Source organism: Nymphalis io, chromosome 29 (genome assembly GCF_905147045.1).
Source record: "Nymphalis io chromosome 29, ilAglIoxx1.1, whole genome shotgun sequence".
Lineage (NCBI taxonomy): Eukaryota > Metazoa > Arthropoda > Insecta > Lepidoptera > Nymphalidae > Nymphalis > Nymphalis io.
In genome coordinates, this window is record NC_065916.1 from 911,868 (window position 1) to 930,695 (window position 18,828).

At 36.8% G+C, this 18,828-nt stretch overlaps 2 protein-coding genes across 2 annotated transcripts in view; one reads left to right on the top strand and one right to left on the bottom strand.

Annotated features, from left to right (window-relative positions):
* LOC126779435 (putative U5 small nuclear ribonucleoprotein 200 kDa helicase) overlaps nt 1-6,898 on the top strand; it is a 38,813-nt gene extending 31,915 nt beyond the window's left edge. Inside the window, exons 30-40 of the mRNA XM_050503357.1 lie at nt 92-222; nt 316-455; nt 533-1,123; nt 1,313-1,473; nt 2,193-2,344; nt 3,076-3,208; nt 3,635-3,782; nt 4,398-4,574; nt 5,013-5,147; nt 5,606-5,713; nt 6,630-6,898. Coding sequence (XP_050359314.1) covers nt 92-222; nt 316-455; nt 533-1,123; nt 1,313-1,473; nt 2,193-2,344; nt 3,076-3,208; nt 3,635-3,782; nt 4,398-4,574; nt 5,013-5,147; nt 5,606-5,713; nt 6,630-6,869 — 2,116 coding nt within the window. The 3' untranslated portion in view covers nt 6,870-6,898. The remainder of the gene's footprint in view (nt 1-91; nt 223-315; nt 456-532; nt 1,124-1,312; nt 1,474-2,192; nt 2,345-3,075; nt 3,209-3,634; nt 3,783-4,397; nt 4,575-5,012; nt 5,148-5,605; nt 5,714-6,629) is intronic.
* Nucleotides 6,899-12,654: 5,756 nt separating this feature from the next.
* LOC126779644 (uncharacterized) lies at nt 12,655-18,376 on the bottom strand. Its single transcript, XM_050503796.1, has 5 exons — nt 18,125-18,376; nt 17,509-17,621; nt 14,514-14,747; nt 13,654-13,835; nt 12,655-13,070 (listed from the first exon to the last, which is right to left on the bottom strand). The coding sequence occupies exons 2-5, from the start codon at nt 17,615-17,617 to the stop codon at nt 12,906-12,908; spliced, it is 690 nt and encodes a 229-aa protein (XP_050359753.1). The 5' UTR covers nt 17,618-17,621; nt 18,125-18,376; the 3' UTR covers nt 12,655-12,905.
* Nucleotides 18,377-18,828: the final 452 nt, after the last annotated feature.

Here is an 18,828-nt window from a genome sequence, read left to right on the forward strand (position 1 = left end):
AAAACACCATTTTGTAATGAACTTTAAACATTCAAGAGGAGAGGAGGCCTTTTATGGGTTTTTAATATAAATAAGAGTGAATTTGTTCCAGGTGGAAGGTCCGCAAGAGCGTGCAGAGCGTGTCGCTGCTGATCGTGGACGCGCTGCAGCTGCTGGGCGGAGAGGAGGGGCCCGTTTTGGAGGTGGCCTGCTCGCGCATGAGATACATCGCCTCGCAAACCGGTTTGTGATAACGAATGCCCACTACGGAGGGGAGAGTGATTATATAAAAAAAAAACTTATTATTTATTTGAATTAATTATTTCTTGTCCGCAGGTCGTCCGATTCGTATAGTGGCGCTGTCCCTGCCGCTGGCGGACGCTCGCGACGTGTGGCAGTGGCTCGGCTGCAACGCCAACTGCGCCTTCAACTTCCACCCCAGCGTGCGACCCCTACCTCTCGAACTGCACGTCCAGGTCGGTACTCTATTAAACAGTGATCGGATTAAATGAAGTTCCGACTGACGTCTTAAATAAATAAACCCTCGTCGCAGGGCTTCAACATCTCGCACGCGGCGTCGCGGCTGGCCGCCATGACGAAGCCCATCTACAACGCCGTGGTGCGGCACGCGGGCACCAAGCCGTGCGTGGTGTTCGTGCCGTCGCGGCGCCACGCGCGCCTGCTGGCGGCCGACCTGCTGGCGCTGGCGGCGGCGCACGGCACGCCGGGCCGCTTCCTGCAGGCGCGGCCCGACCTGCTGGCGCCCTTCCTGCGCAAGCTGCAGGACAAGATGCTGCGCGAGACGCTGGCGGCGGGCGTGGCCTACCTGCACGAGGGCGTCAGCGCGGCCGACCGGCGCGCCGCGCAGCAGCTGCTGGAGTCGGGCGCCGCGCAGCTGTGCGTCGTGGCGGCCGAGCTGGCCTTCGCCTTCGCCGCGCACTGCCACACCGTCATCGTGGCCGACACGCACGTGTACAACGGCAAGCTGCACTGCTACGAGCAGTACCCCGTCACCACCGTGCTGCAGATGCTGGGCCGCGCGTGCCGCCCGCTCGACGACGACCACTCGGTGGCCGTGCTCATGTGCGCCGCGCACCACAAGACCTTCTTCACCAAGCTGCTCAACGACTGCCTTCCGCTCGAGGTACATTCCCGCCTGCTCTATTGGTAATAGAATACCCCAAGGGTTCAGGATTGAATCTGCGACTTTAACATCGCCAAGCCGGCCATAAACCGTTGCGCTGTTGACACATCTTATAATATCAATAATGTATTAAATACATATTTGGATATAAAAATTATTTATATTGTAAACTTTAATTTTCATCCCCAGAGTCACCTCGACCACAGACTACACGATCATATGAACGCAGAAATTGTCACAAAGACAATAGAGAACAAACAGGACGCCGTCGACTATCTGACGTGGACCTTCCTCTACCGGCGACTCACGCAGAATCCCAACTATTATAATCTACAGGGTGTTACACATAGGTGAGAAATCATGTAAACTGATTTGTTTTTGACATTCTAATTGTATATGCCATTCGCCCATTACATTTTAAATGATTGATTAAATGTATTCTTTTATTGAATTCAGGCTGGCAGACTGGCAAATGGGCCACATGATAGTAAGTGGTCACCACCCGTAGACATTTACAATGTAAGAAATATTAACAATCCCATACATCGTCCGAAATGCCCTAGTGGTTAGAGCGCGTGATTCTTAACCTATGATCGTGAGTTCAAACCCGGGCAAGCACCACTGAATTTTCATGTTCATAATTTGTGATTATAATTCATCTCGTGCTTGACGGTGAAGGAAAACATCGTGAGAAAACCTGCGTGTGGCTAATTTCACTGAAATTCTGCCACGTGTGTATTCCACCAACCCGCATTGGAACAGCTTGGTGTAATAAGCTCCAAATCTTCCCTTCAAAAAAGGAGATGTCTTAGCCCAGCAGTGGGACATTTACAGGCTGTTACTGTAATTTCTTTTCATCGTCGATGCGCTACCGACCTTGAGAACTCAATTGTCCCTCATGCCTGTAACAAAGACTCACTCCTGTAACATTCCAAATCGGAATGCAAGAATTCTTAGTATTGCTGTTTAGGGTTAGAATGTTTGGATAGTAACTACCCAGCTGCGATTGAACAAAGTCCTACCACCAATGTTCTATGACAGCATATTAATATATTTTCTCATTGCATAGGCACCTGTCAGATCATCTCTCGGAACTGGTCGAGACAACACTATCAGATCTGGAGCAGTCGAAGTGTATCGCCATAGAAGACGAGATGGACGTCCAGCCTTTGAACCTCGGCATGATAGCTTCATACTACTACATCAACTATACAACAATTGGTACGGTATTATTATTACTTGCGTCCTTAGTCTACTTGTTAAATATGAGGCAGCAGACACCGATGTCCTGGGTTCAAACCCCAGGTCGGGCCGATAAAATGTTACTGGATTTTTCTCTGTAGCATCCCGCCATCAGGAAGATATATAGATAAGTGTATACACTCCCGTGCCTCGATAAGCACGTAATGCCTTATGGCTGTATGCCTGAACTCTCTCATGTGAGGGACTTACTTGCTTAGTGTTATCTCCGAGGAACGGTAGTTTCCAAACTCTGACCACCTGAATTTTCTTCTAAATCTCGTAATTTATATTTCTATCTGGATAAGAACTAAAGCTGTTTCAATGTCAATTTCAACCAATGTTATCAAGTCGTGATAAGGTTAGAAACAAACAGACGGATTTACATTCGCATTTATAATATTGGTAGTGTAATTTACATTGTCTTCTTCTTCCTACCCTTATCCCACTACGTGGGGTCGGAACAAGATCTTTTTTCCTTCCACTTCTCTCTGTTACGTCATCTCAGCACTTCCCACTTTCATACACATATCCTTTCTTACGCAATCCATCCACATTTTCTTCGCCCCCCCCCCCCGCTCGTCCCCTAAATCCAGTGTTATTTATATTGTAAAGTTCAAAAAAGCAGATGTGTTGATGAAAATTAGTTGCCGATTTTTTTTTGATTTTTTAATACAAAAAAAAGGTATAATTATTTTTTGTTTATATTTCAGAGCTCTTCAGTCTCTCGTTGACTTCGAAGACGAAGATCCGTGGTCTCCTGGAGATAATATCGTCAGCCGCCGAGTACTCCGACCTCTGTATCAGGCATCGCGAGGAGAACATCATAAAAGCTTTGGCAGCGAAGTAAGTATAATTCGTTTCGATAAATTTACTTTACTTTTACTTTATACTTTATTGTACACCACACCACAAAGAGAAAAATACAAAACATGTATACTGCCTAAATAAATGTACAATTATGGCGACCTTATCGCTACATAGCGATCTCTTCCAGGCAACCAACGGAGTGAGTAACAGATAGGATATGAGGTAGGTGGTGGTATGAATGAAATAATATAAATATTTAATTAAAACAAAACCAATAAACAAATGTAAATATAAAATACACATATTATATGTATATCAATAAATAAATTATATTATCAGTACATACAAAATTACAAGTATATAATATAAATATATACTATATACAGCATCAACGAAAAATATAATAATTATAAAATAATAAATATAAAAATTTAATATTTATGTTTGTTCGAATGTTTGCAGGGTACCACACAAGCCGGCGACACCGTCAGGTGGTACGGTGAAATACAACGAGCCGCATGTCAAGGCGCATGTGCTTTTGCAAGCGCACTTGTCACGCATGCAGCTCCCGGCTGAGTTACAAGCGGATACGGCGATCGTTCTCACAAAGGTTAGCCAGTTATATTTATAAAGCTCCGGTTGAGGCTTGGAAGTTCTCTTAAAGGTCTTGTTGCCTAATTTAAAAAAAAAGGGGGAAGTGCCGAGATTTGACGTGTAAACACGTGAGCTCGTGTACCGATCTCACGCACGCACGCACACATTAACGCACTTACAATAACTAATCTTACGCTGACGTCATCTGACGGTAGAACTCTCAGTTAGCCGCTACCATGTACCGAGCGCTAAGATGTTTACACATCAAAAACATTAATAAATGAGATAAATACTCAATACAATATTATATAGATAATAAAAAAGGGTTAAGTTAGTATTTATTGGCGTTTAGACAGGTTTTAAATTAATTTAATTGTATTAAAATTGACATAACTTTTTAATTGAAATGGTGGAAAATAGTAACTAGTGATATTCTTGCCGGTATTTCGCGGTATAATAACGCGCTTGAATAGGGGGGTAACCCTTTGTACTTTTCTATACCCCTAACAAAATGTATACAAAATATTATCATAATAGAATGAGTAGGAAGCGTTAAAAACAAAAAAAACTCACTTAATAATATTAATAATTTTTAGTATGTAATAATAAAATTTGTATTATTTATTTTCAGGCTATAAGATTGATCCAGGCGTGTGTGGACGTAGTCTCCAGCAGCGGCTGGCTGTCCCCGGCCGTAGCGGCCATGGAGCTCGCACAGATGGTCACACAGGCAATGTGGGCCAAGGATTCGTACCTGAGGCAGTTGCCACACTTCACACCCGAGCTGGTGCAGAGATGTGCTGATAAGGTGAGGAGTTGGAGATCGGGTATTGATGCAAAATGTTTATTTTGACACGCAGCTGATAGGTTTTGATGGATTTTTATCACAGACCTGCTGCTTAGGATCTATTTGAACTACTGCCATATTTATACATGTAGGACCTGTCATATCTATTGTAGAGGAAGCCTGTAAATGTCCTACTGCTGGGCCAAGGCCTCCTCTCCCTTTTGAGAAGAAGGTTTGGAGCTTATTCCACCACGCTGCTCCAATACGGGTTGGTAGAATACACATGTGGTAGAATTTCAATGATATTAGACACATGCAGATTTCCTCACGATGTTTTCCTTCACCATCAAGCACGAGATTAATTATAAACACAAATGGAAAGTGGTCTTTGCCCAATAGTATATCCTAAAGCAATATTCTTGATGATTACAATCTGATGGTCTTTTGTATTTTCCCCAGAGTGTTGAGACGGTGTTCGACGTGATGGAACTGGAGGATGGTGCCAGAGCCAAGCTGCTGCAGCTGTCGCCTACCGAGATGGCTGACGTGGCCAGGTTCTGCAACCGATACCCCAACGTCGAATTGACATATGAGGTAATAAAACGTACAATTACATATTAAATATGTTTAATGAAAAATATAAACTACTAAGATTCTTGCCGGTTCTTCTTGGTAGAACTGAACCGCTGGTATATCTAATAATTTAATTCAGCTCAACTCAACCGCCGGGCTTTTGTGGTTGACCAATCCGGTGTTTTCTTATTTGCAACTTTTTTCAATTTCAGGGGTTTTTTTTAACACACTAAAAAGTTTGAATTAAACAACTGCACGTGACCACGGACACTGTAAAGTGTTTGAAACGTCAGGAAATGATAAAAAAATATGTTAATGTATATACGATAAATACATTCATAGTCGTTTGTAGAGATCAATATCTAAATATTTTTTGTATTAAATTAGATACTGCGACATGATGATACAAAGTCTTAATATATGCCTACCTTTTATATAATTCGATTTGAATAATAAAATATTTGAATTGTTTGGATCAGGTGAAGAACGAGCGTCGCCTGCGCGCCGGAAAGCCGATAGTGGTCGAAGTGTCCCTCGAGAGGGAAGATGAGATCGTGGGGCCGGTCATCGCACCATTCTTCCCCCAGGTTGGTTAATTTCTACTCGTTCAATGCTTGTAGCCGAAGGTGTGTTCAAATTTGAGCAACTTTTAATTAAGTCATGTCGTTTTTAATCGTTTACATAATGATGCGCAAGTTTAATCTTATAATGTATAAGTTTTTTCTATAGTACAGTAACACCCTGTTAATGTCCCACTGCTGGGCTAAGACCTCTCCTTTTGAGGAGAAGGTTTTGCGCTTATTCCAAAACGCTGCTCCAATGAGGATAGTACTAGACACATGTGACAGAATTTCAGTGAAATTAGACATATGCAGGTTTCCTCACAATGTTTTCCTTCACCGTCAAGTACTAGATGAATTAAGCACATGAAAATTCTGCGGTGCTTGCCCGGGCTTGAACCCACTTTCATCGTTTAAGATTCACGTGTTCTAACCACTAAGCCATCTCGGCTATATATTAGTTTTTCTATAATAATACTGGTGGTAGGGCTTTGTGCAAGCTCTTCTGGGTAGGTACCACCCACTCATCAGATATTCTACCGCAAAACAGCAATACTTGATATTGTTGTGTTCCGGTTTGAAGGGTGGGTGAGCCAGTGTAATTACAGGCACAAGGGACATAAAATCTTAGTTCGAAAGGTTGGTGGCGCATTGGCTATAAGCGATGGTTGACATTTCTTATAATGCCAATGTCTAAGGGCGTTTGGTGACCACTTACCATCAGGTGGCCCATATGCTCGTCCGCCTTCCTATTCTATAAATAAAATAAAAAAACAATTCCCTTTGCCGCCTTTTTTAAAAGACCATGTTGCCAACATAAAAATATTAAAAAGACAGTTACCACTTAACAGAAAAATATTACGTCATACCTTATTATAAATTATAACAAAATAATTTAAATTAAATATACTAATAATATGAAATATTTAAATATTATTTCCAGAAACGCGAAGAGGGCTGGTGGGTGGTGATCGGCGACCCCAAAACGAACACGCTGCTGTCGATCAAGCGCGTGTCGCTGGGCCGCTCCGCCAAGGTGCGGTTGGACTTCGTGTGCGGCGCTGCCGGCAGACACACGTACACGCTGTACTTCATGTCGGACGCCTACCTGGGCGCCGACCAGGAGTACAAGTTCAACGTGGACGTGGAGGACGCCGCCTCGGACTCCAGCGAGTCGGAATAATCGCGAATCATTAAATAGCTCTATACCCATTGTTGTTTTATTTTAAACAATTACATGAAACAATGTCACGTCAATAGTCAGTTATATACTAAAACCTTCTCCGGAACGCGCTGCATCTTCTGGTATAAGTTTAGTATGTTGGTCAAGTAGTTTTGTTTTCATTAAAAGATTACAAAAAATGACTCCTTATTTGTTTGTATTAAGTTTGTATATGAATTTAAAATTATAAAATAAATGCGTGCAAAAATACAGTAGTGGAGGTTTTTTTACTGCCCACTCATCAGATATTCTACCGCAAAACAGCAGTACTTGGTATTGCTGTATTCCGATTTGAAGAGTGAGCCAGTGTAATTACAGGCACAAGGGACATAACAGCTTAGTTCCCAAGGTTGGTGGCGCATTGGTGATGTAAGCGATGGTTAACATTTCTTACAATGCCAATGTCTATGGGCGTTGGTGACCACTTACCATCAGGTGGCCCATAAGCTCGTCCGCCTTCCTATATAAAAAAAGGTTTTCCAAAAAATGAAATTCCTTACCAGCTTACGTGTTCCACTCCTCTTACAAACTGGGTTCCTTCAAACGAGGCGTTAAGAGGCTTGCTGGCTGCAAGGCGGGGGCGGCTACTGCAGAACATTCTTCTCGACTGTACAGGCCGTCGTCGCGTTTGGACTCTACTACCACTTACCATCAGGTGGAGTAGAGTCATTTGCCTTTACGGCGCATATAAAAATAAATCCTTACTAATAAGTGAGTTAGTGATTTTGTTCATTTGTCTGTCACGCTTTCAAGTCTTAACTACTAAACCGATCATTATGATATTGAATTACGTTAGGGGTACAGAAGACATAGGGTACCTAACGAAAAAAATATCGGATAAAGCTGTGGGCGGAAGCTAGTAATATAATAATAATATTTAATTAATTTTTTTTTTGATTACGGGTTCAACCCATAACAAGCATCACTTTGTTGTCAAAAAAAAACAATGAAAAGTGCCACATGTGTATGTGCGCCAAACCTACTAAAGTATAACGACATGCGAATAAAATTCCGTAACAGCCTGTGAATGTCCCACTGCTGGGCTAAAGGTCTCCTCTTCCTTTTTGAGAAGGTTTGGAGCTTATTACACCGCGCTGCTCCAGTGCGAGTTGGTAGAATACACATGTGGCAGAATTTCAGTGAAATTAGATACATTTAAGAATTTAACGAAATTAAGGTTAGTTTGTTCAAAGTACTCATACAGACGTTTGGTTTCTTACAACGTTTATATGATAAGATAGAAAATAAATATACTCTGCAATGTGAAAGCCTTAGGTGATAGGATCCGAACCCCCTTGGGTGTGTCGTACCCACCAAATACCACAGTGGGATAAAAATGAAAAATTTCTTGAAAAACATTACAATTGAAAGCCTACTAGAATTCTTTATAAAAATTAATACATAAGTCTATGCGTCTTGTAACTACAAACTATCAAATTGTAAAAGTTACATATCAACTGAATAAGTTATTGAGTGAATAAAGAAATAATAAATTTAATCCTTTTAAAACACAATCTTTATTAACAAAGTGGGATATCGTTCTGCGCCACGTTTTAAATAGATAGAGCGATCTATATACACGCAATTACCTTATATACACAATTTGTCACTATATAACATTGTATACTTTCTCGACAAATATTTCTTTTGTTGCACTTTGAACGGTTGCCAAATAAATCGAAAGTGCAAGTACTGTGTTATTTTTGGTTATATAATTTTGTTTACTATACAATATTCTGACTACGGCTTCGCCGACATGAGGAAGTGGGGGGTTGGGTAAATAAACATTGGAACCCATAGATTATAAAATATAATTTAGACGAATAACACCTCATTGCTTCTACTGGGAGTTTTGGTGTCCCGGAAATGCGATTTAACAAGGAAATGCAGTAGCATTCTTGCGACCATTCCACGCGGTTATGATTTGTACTGTAGCTATTTAATTTTTAATTTTGTCACCGGGCGGGGGTCTTTAAGATACTCAGCCGGAAGTTGGTAGCCCATTTAAGGGCTCAGAATACGCGTGTCCTAAGAGCGCCTTCTGTAAAGCCGAACCTCTGCTTAGGACACCGTCGATGTCAGGAAGGAGAACACTATGTGTGCAATGACCCCGTCATACACCTAAGCGCAGACGGGTTATAATAAAAGAGGGATCTCGACCTCGCCGGCGGGGTCGGTGTTTACTCTAACCTATCGTGTTGATATTGACCGATTTAATCTTATCATCGAGAGCAATAAGAATGTATTTAGGACGCCTACAGATCGAAAAGGAAGACCACTGAGGGCTATACTTGCGTGTGTTTTATATATATATATATATATATATATATATATATATATATATATATATATAAAACACACATACGATATATATATATATATATATATATATATATATATCGTAATGTAAAAAATACTATAATTTAAATTTATCCATCGGATTATGAGGGTTAGGGAATAAAGAGTGCACCTGTGTTTGCGCACACACTTGTGTACTATAATATGTTCTGCGCAGTTCGCTAATCTCTCTTGAGACTTACCGAGGACAACATTTATTGAGATATAGCTTACAGTTCAGTAGTCGGAAACAAAATTATCTATCCGAGCGTTTATTACGATCGCTGACAAAATTATAAAAAAAAAAATTTTGGCATAACAATTATTACCATTAATTTTATCTGTGCAAAGTTGACATATACTATGATTGTATTTTAATCCGAGGTCAAAAAAGGTTGAATACATTCATAGTTATAGATCAAATTATCAGTCACGTATATAACATATTGATAAATAAAACGATCCGATTATAATATCTATGTTGATAGCAATGTCAATCTGTCATCTTTGGATAACCATAGCAACTTAGACAAAGGAGTTTCGTAATACGAACATTTCAATTGGCTTTCGATATGTTTATAAAAATACCTGAGATGAGAACCATAGATAAAATTATTTTTTATTGAGTAATGAATATTAATGTTTTATCTGATAAAAATGATGTTGATAGATATTAGCTAAGTGTTCCGCTTAATAATGTCTCAATGATATTTTTTAAGTGTTTCTATAAAATATATTTTGATAATAAATAATGTAAATAATAATAATAATTTATTTATTCAAGTAACAAGACTCATGTACAAAATTACAAAAAAATAAAATAAACACTACTATCTACTACTTATACAATTTACTGGTCCAGCTGAAACTTTACAACAGCGTTTTATAAATATACAGTCTAGTCTGTTAGCAACCATGATTAGAATTTTGTATGAGCTGGCCCGCACTGGCCCTGTGAACCAAGGATGCACACTTTTTTCGGATTAATGCGTAAAAACAGTCTATATTCGATTCAGCGAACATCCCTGAAGCACTACAGAAGCGAGGCAACCCCATCAGCAATCTAAAGGCTTTATTGTACTGGACACGACTTTTATGACAGACATTCTTCGATTGGTAGATTTAAAAACAAGTGAATATTAAAAACGGGACGGGGTTTGAGTGTAAATTAAATCAAAGTGTAATGAGTAATTCAACGAAAATCCAAATAACCTCCACCAAATTTGAATTTCAGCGATTGCGGGATTAGACGAGAACGCTGCGAACTACCCATAGACCAACAAGGCATTCAATTCTCTTTACATTTTAAAACATTAAAAAATATACACATAAGGAAATCGTGTTACACATTTGAAACTCTCAGATTTAAGCGTCGTGTTTTGCTACTCCGGTCCCAAGACCACGCTAATGTTATTTATACAGTATTGTCTGTCAGTACGTACGCGCCTCGAGCTCGGTAACTCGGTACATTATTATCGTGAATGCGCCGCAGTGACGAACGAAGGTGTCATGATTTTATAAGCTGTAAGCGTGCGATTTGTAAATATTTTTAGTTTAAATTATTTGTGTCTTAATTTTAGTGTTTTTTATATTAAATCTAATATTAAACAAAACACAATATGTTTTTTTTTATTAAACACTTCGTATTTCATTCGCAAAGGTTTTTTTTTAAATTTAATATTTGCGAAAGCAAGTTCAGACCTGTCGCGTGCTTAAGTATCGCGCGCCTGTAGGTACTTATTTCAAAATTGTATACTAATTGTAAATGCTTATCAGACATATGTGTACGACATATACAGTCAAGGATATGTATTATATTTGAACATTTTGTAATGTAATCATGACATTTGTGAAACTATGCTGCATAACTAACGATTGGCACAAACTAATAACCTTATTATTATATATTTCAAGTTTATGATGTTCTAGCTACCAGTCCCGACTTTGCACGGATATTTTCCCGTAGTGTATTTATTTATTATTATTTTATTATTTTCCAAATGTCAGCTTTGATATTCAAAACATACATTTTTATATGGATAAGATTTTATAGCTGCAGTTTAAGGATTTTATTCAGTTTTCGTTATTAATATTATAAATGCGAAAGTGTGTGTTTTTCGCTAGTCACGTCTTACTTATTAATCGATTATTATGTAATTTTACACACATACAATCACCGTACCAGGGTACCGTACGCGGTATGGAAACGACATAGCGTACCTGCCCCCCCTCACACAGGGGCGAAAAAAATATATAGTTACGTGACTCATTGATCCATACAACAACGTTGTTAAAAAAAGACGCACGCTAATTTAAAACCTCCATTTTGTTAATGAACAGAAAGGTGAAGTGATTAATTCATTATTGGCGTGACTTGTGACTTGTTGAATGTTCAATTGTGTTATTTGGATTTTTATAAATAATTGAGTTATTTACATCAATTTGTATGATTTGATGTTCTTTTTAAAAAAAAAAAACAATTCGAGGTGTATTTTAAATCATTATCACTTCTAGATACTAAATATATATATGAAGTTAAGTTTAAAAAAATAAAAATAATCGCTGTGTTTCTTTCCCCGGTTCTTCTCAGGTCTGAGGTGTTTATTTCAGAACCGTTGGTAGATTTATGACAATCAATGAGCAAGTGTAACGCTTCTATATTGAACAAAAATATTTGACTTTTGAAAAAAAAACTGTTCGTTAGTCTATGCTGTAGCTCAGCGATACTTTTCTTTATAGGGGCCATAAACACGTGTTAGACATGGAATCGTAGGCCGCAAACAAAAAATATTTGGGTAATGATTTCTTAGGTTTCGGGATTATTACAAATTAAACAACTATAAACGGATTTATCACGTATATTTTAACATTGTTTTATAAATTCCTGAAGTTTCAAGCTGTTGTTTAATTCAAATTATTTAGGTGTGAAAATTTTTTTAAATTTAACATAGTTGAAAATAAAGTAAAGCCTGCTTAGGAATGTTATATGTTTAACCGATTATTATGCTCTAAACGGACTTGAATTTAGTTTCTTGTTTAAAAGCGACTTGATCGAGAATGTTCTTATATATGATTAAAGAGTATATTATGTTCAGCTGATTGAACGTCGTCAGTTTTTTTTCTAGTTGCTTAAGGATGTGAGCAACTTCTACCTATCTAAATGTTTCGAAATCTATTATCCTGTGAATCCTATGATATTGAATGACACGGTGACCACTTACCATCAGGTGCCTACCTATTTCATAATAATAATAAAGCTACTCAACCCATGATTTTGTAATTTTATACAGGGATACAAAAAGGACATAGGACACAACCTAAGGGGGGGGGGTCTACACACGCGGCGACGCCGTTCGGAAACTTGAGAAGAATAAATAAATACGAGTGTTGGTATAAATAAAAAAACAAATAACGGTGATTATTAAATTTTTATTTGAAAATAACTGAAAAAATCAATAATGCGCATACATTTTTTATACTTAAATTAAAAAATAGTGACTGACGAAATAATAAATCACAAACTAACAGCCTATATTTTGTACGCGGTGTTGCCAAAACACTTACTAATATGGCGGATATAATGACAGGATAATTTGCAGTGTTGCCATAACACTTACTAATATGATATAATGACAATTTTAATTAATTTGAGATATTAATTTAGACTACTTTCTGGAGGTACTCATCGAAGAGGTAGAGGGCCAGAGAGAGGTCCTTGCCCTCGTTGGCCGTGATGAACTGCTTGAGATCAGATGTGTGTCCGGCTAGGTCGCGAACTGTCTTCGCCTGGTCTTCGATGAATTCTTCCTCCAAATACTGTGCGATCTGTTTATGAATGAAATTATATATTATATCATTTTTATGCAGAGATGGCCCAGTGGTTAGAACGCGTGAATCTTAACCGATGATCGTGGGTTAAAACCCGGGCAAGCACCACTGAATATTCATGTGCTTAAATTGTGATTATAATTCATCTCGTGCTTGACGGTGAAGTAAAACATCGTGAGGAAACCTGCATGTGTCTAATTTCACTAAAATTCTGTGTATTCCACCAATCCACATTGGAGCAGCGTGGTGGAATAAGCTCGAAAACCTCCTCCTCAAAAAAGGATAGGAGGTCTTAGCCCAGCAGTGGGACATTGACAGGCTGTTACTGTTATATTTATATAATCCTTAAAACTCATTCGAATAATAAATATGAATGTGAGTTTATTTACACTAATCTACGGTTTAAGTTTCCAAAAATCCTTCGATACTGCTAGCCTACTGTGTAAAACCCGTATGCAAATTTTCATAGTGCTAGGCCTCAGTGGTTTGGGCTGTGCGTTATTATGTCAGTAGTTCAGATATTTTTTTATATATATAGATATACTGTGACGGGAAATCTAGAATGTAAAGATCAGCTCACCTCAGGATCATGGGTCTTGTGGTTGTTCCTGGTAGCCTCCTGGTGGATGAAGAAGGCGCGTTCAGCGATTTCCTTCTGTGTGTCCAGAGCGTGAGCGAGCGACTCCAATTCTTGCAGCTCCAGAGTGCTGTCCTTGGCTTCTGTCTCCAGAGAGCTGCGAGAACGGAAGTCCATGGTGCCGCCTGGGGGTGACATTATTTTTGAGTATATTTATTTCAATATAAAGCTTCAAGTCCAGTGGATAGTGGCATGTAGTTCTTGACGGATCGTGGGTTCCAATCTAGCATTGCAACTTCCTCTGCGTTTAAGTCGCTTTTATTACGATATATAAAAAAATTGCATTTATATGTACTTTTAAGATTTTTTCAAGGCCCGCTCATTTTTTTGATAGATTCATATAACGTACAGACAGACGGTTTCTACTGTTTTATTATATGTATAGAGGATGGATTTAAAATTATCTATAAAGAACGATAATTTTTATCACTGTCATCCGATTTCAATGAAACCTTATATTAAACATGAAAATGCATTTGTCTGTCTGTATGTACACGCTAATCTCTGAAAATACAAAACGGATTTTCTTTTTTTTTATAGTATAGGTTGGCGGACGAGCATATGGGCCACCTGATGGTAAGTCACCAACGCCCATAGCCTGGCATTGTAAGAAATGTCACAGGCAGCTATCGCTTGGCTTAGAGCAACATTAATGCTCGAAATCAATAGCAGTGCGAATATATCGCTATTTAAAGATAGTTTTAAATTTATCTTTTATGCATATATTAAAACAGTAGAGGCCATATTTTTTAATTTGTCAAATAACGTTACTGGCTGGAAATACATAAAATAGTACAACATACCTCTTTTGGTCACGTGTTGGATAATCTCAACTGTCTTCGCCCACGCGTCATCTGAGAGCTTCTTGAAGAGCTTGTGGAAGCCATCCCTGTTCGTCTGGTAGTTGTTGTAATAAGCAGCAGATAGCAGGTACTCGTAAGACCTGCGGAGGTGCAGGTTGGCGTACGCCTGCAGCTCGTTAGCGACATTTCCTTGGCGACCGAAGTTTCCATAGATTGCGTTACAGCTGGGCAGAGCTAGGAATATTTTTGAGTTTAATATATGCAGGTGTTTAGCTTAAAAGGCTTGCGTGAAAGGTTATTAAAGGTCATTTATACAATAAAACAAAAAAACAAAAAAAAAAGACAAAAAAACATTGAGTGATTAATTAAATAAAATTAAAACAAACAAATACTCTTTTTATAAATTAAAACTAAATATATATTATCATAAAATAATTTTAAAAACAATTATGTTTGTTTGCCCTTTAGCTTTATTACACGTTATATTTTAATAAAAATGTCGTCGCGTCGTTTTCGTATGAATGCTACAATGAAATAGTTTTTTTAAAAAACATGAAAATTCGTTAGGGAGCTTGTTCCGAACAGGCTCCTGCAAGCTTTGGCAAAGTTTTTTTGCCATATTCACTGGATTTTATCGGACTTTTTTATCTATGCTAATATTATAAACGCGACAATACCTCTAAGTAAGTCTAAACCCAAAATGTAAGCTGGTTAAACAACATAACCGATTTCGATGAAGTTTAGTATGAAGCAAGCTTGAAGCTTTCACAACAGGATCCCGGAACGTTCAAAAATATTCAATTGTGAAATTTAAAAGATTTGTTAAGGAACGCTTGTTGTTTTTTTTTTATATTCGCCGAGAGCTAATGACTCAACTCCACCTGATGGTAAGTGGTAGTAGAGTCCAAACGCGACGACGGCCAGTACAGACGGGAAAAATGTTCTGCACTAGCCGCCTTCGCCTTGCCTGCCCGCAAGATGCCTCTTCACGCCTCGTTTGAAGGCTTGTAAGAGGAGGGGAAAATATAATATATATATATGTTAAAGAATATTACACAACCAATGACTTTTTAGATGATTGCACACCTTGGAAATAAGATAACTGGAAGGCCACTTCAAATAAAAAAAATACAACTATTATTGTATATTAAATATAACTGTAAATAATGAGATAAAAGGCCTCCTCTCCTCAAAATGAGGAGAGGAGGCCTTTAGCCCAGCATTGGGACATTCACAGGCTGTTTCGGTTTCGGAGATATAAAAAAAAACTCACTGGTTTCTTTCGCAGGAAATACCGGTGGTAGATATATGACAGTCAATAAAGGTTATTGTATTAGCATATCAACTGTCTATGATTTATCTTATCCGTCACAATATCACAAGTCACAATGAACTTAGGAATATTCTAGAACAATTCCATGAACTTGTACAATTATCTTGATATTGAGCTTGGTTTTTCACTATGGGATATAATATACTATTCGCCTCAACTTATATATCTTTATATTAGGCAAATGAGTGTTTAATAATACAAATAGTTTACATGGCAAATTTTTTTCTAAAATTATCTATTTTTTTCTCAATAATAATGTATAAAATTTGTTTTTAACTTCTTTTTTTTATATTTATGAAGACAAAGAAGGTACCTCTTACTTTTGTTTGCTTTTAATCATATTCAAAAATTATAAGTGTTCTCAGATATTTATAATTTAATAATTTTATATATAATTTAATCATGTGATAATTTTATAATAATTAATTGTTAATATCTTTTCTATTTGTCGTTGTTATAAATATTTTAATATTTCAAATTATTTTATTTTTATAACTCGAAATGTTGACATATTTTGCAACACCTATAATTAAGGAGACACTCGATTTATATAATATTATGTTTAAAGACTCAATTGTATTAATTAATGTACTTCTTGTTGGTGTTGATATTATAATAAATAATATCTTCAACAACTATGTTCATATTTCAACAAATTTAAAGGATTAATTAGTGTTTCATTTATGTATCATATGTGTGAGAGAGACAAAGCATTCAGTGAGCTCAGTTGTCTATGTCTTTGACACTAAAGACCAACATATAGGTCAAATGAAATTAAACGGCGAAAACGAATATGCTCTATCTCATTTCAGTATGTATATACACAAACTGATGTCACAAGCAGAGCTAGTTAATAAGAATAGCACTAGTGTCAATGTGTGTAGCTTATTACAAATGACTTTGATTATTGACTGTCTAATCAATCGCTTAGTTTCATTCTACAAAGGTTTTTTTAGTCTATGGCTCTCTTTGTCTTGTTTAATTTTTTTTGGTAATAAATTCTGTCAAAGGTAACAATCAATTGATCTTTTATTATAATTCTTTTTTGTTTTCATCGTATTATTGTTAAGTTATATATTTATTCTTAGCAAGCTATTACAAGTTAATAACAAGAATATGAAATTCACACTTGTCACATCAATAGCCTAAATTTAAAGCAGATGAAACTGTAAAGCTCATCTACTTATATAGTAATACTATATAATAAAACCTTCTCTGAAACATGTTGCTATTCTGCTATAAATTTTATCTATAGTGGTTTAGTAGCTCTTTCAGTTATGTATTACAATATAAATAAATTTTGTTTCCCAAGTTTATAAACACACAGAAACTGATACAAAGTAAATAGATAAGAATATATACATAAATTGTATAAATAAACTTATCAGCCTAATTATTGGACATCAATAACAATAAATATATCTTTTGTGTTTATTTGGCAGAATAAAATTAAAAAGTAACATTTAAAGAGGTTAGGTAACATATGAATAAATTTATCATGCACTTTGAATAGTGATTCATTGTATTTATTGTACAATAAAATTTAAATTACTAATGTGCTAGTTATTTTTCTAAGCCTCATCAATAGCCATAAAAAAACAATGTCGATATTAGGGGTCTGTTTGTTTCTGTGTCAAAGTATTTGATAATTGATTTGCTTACCTAAGCTATTAGTTGCCCTTCCACATTCCATTGACACCTCATTGTAGCAGACCTCTGCCGAAACAGCAGACAGAGCCAGAAGGCAAGCAAGAGCGTATACAGCCTTCATGTTGCTAAATAAAAAACAAATTGATTACTTGCCTATTTCATTTTTAATTCCATATTTCATTATTTGAGTTATTACAGCAAATCTAAAAATATATAAACATCCTATTTTTCCAAATTCGTGTGCAAAACTCGTATTATTTTAAAAATAGAACTATGTCATTCCTAATGTAATGCGTACAAACAATCAAATAAATTTTAATTAATGATTAAAAATGGTGAATTAATTGAAAATATAAGCTCGTCATAATCTAGTTAATGAATCAACGCGATCAGCAATTTTTGATAACAAATACAACCAATACATGTCTAAAATTATCATTATTGTTGTAAAATGTGATTTATTGAGGATTTAAAATGATTATTATAGACGAACAAATGTTTATATTATATCACAAGGCAATATAATTGATTACTTGATAGCGACACGAGATTAGATTTATAAAAAAAAAACTAAAAAGAAATCACCACGGGCAGGTAGACAAAGGGCAATATTAAAAAAAAAACTTACCAAATATTGCGACGTTTAATAATCGAACACGGGAAAATTATTGAAAATAGATCCGTTGAAAGTGCAGCCTTTACACTCACTGGCGCAGAAGGCGACTTCCAACAAAGAAAAACTGATAAACTTTAGCGTCGAACCCGACAAAAACAAAATATATAATGAATTATATCTCTTTTTCCGCGTAGTATAGTGATTGACAGCGACGAATACAAAGGTAGGTTATTATTTTAACTTTATCTGAAGTTGGCTTCGTAATTGGGGCAACCACTTAAAAATATTTAATATCCCGACAACTTAAGCTGCTTCCCACAATTTTACGTTAAATAATTATTTATTAAGTAAAATATGACACTAAAATTACTTCAATTTGTTTTGACTAATTTTCGGATTAATTTAAAGAGATTTAACGTGTCCTGTAATGAAATATATTTCCCTCAATGTTGGCAATATTTAAAGGCTGGCAATTTTTAATGCCCTGCCTCCCTCTAGTGACGTCACCCGCAATCCAATAACTGTTGAGGTTTTGTGTTACAAGAATTTTCTTAATAATGTCTCTTGATTCTTATTAAATTTTTACTCTTATTTTACGACTTGAAGCATTCCACAAAACCCTTAACCATCAAAAACGATCAAAAAACAAATAAAACAGGCCCAAAAACTTGTTTGAGGTCAAAAAAATATTCCATAACATTCTTGGAACACAAAAC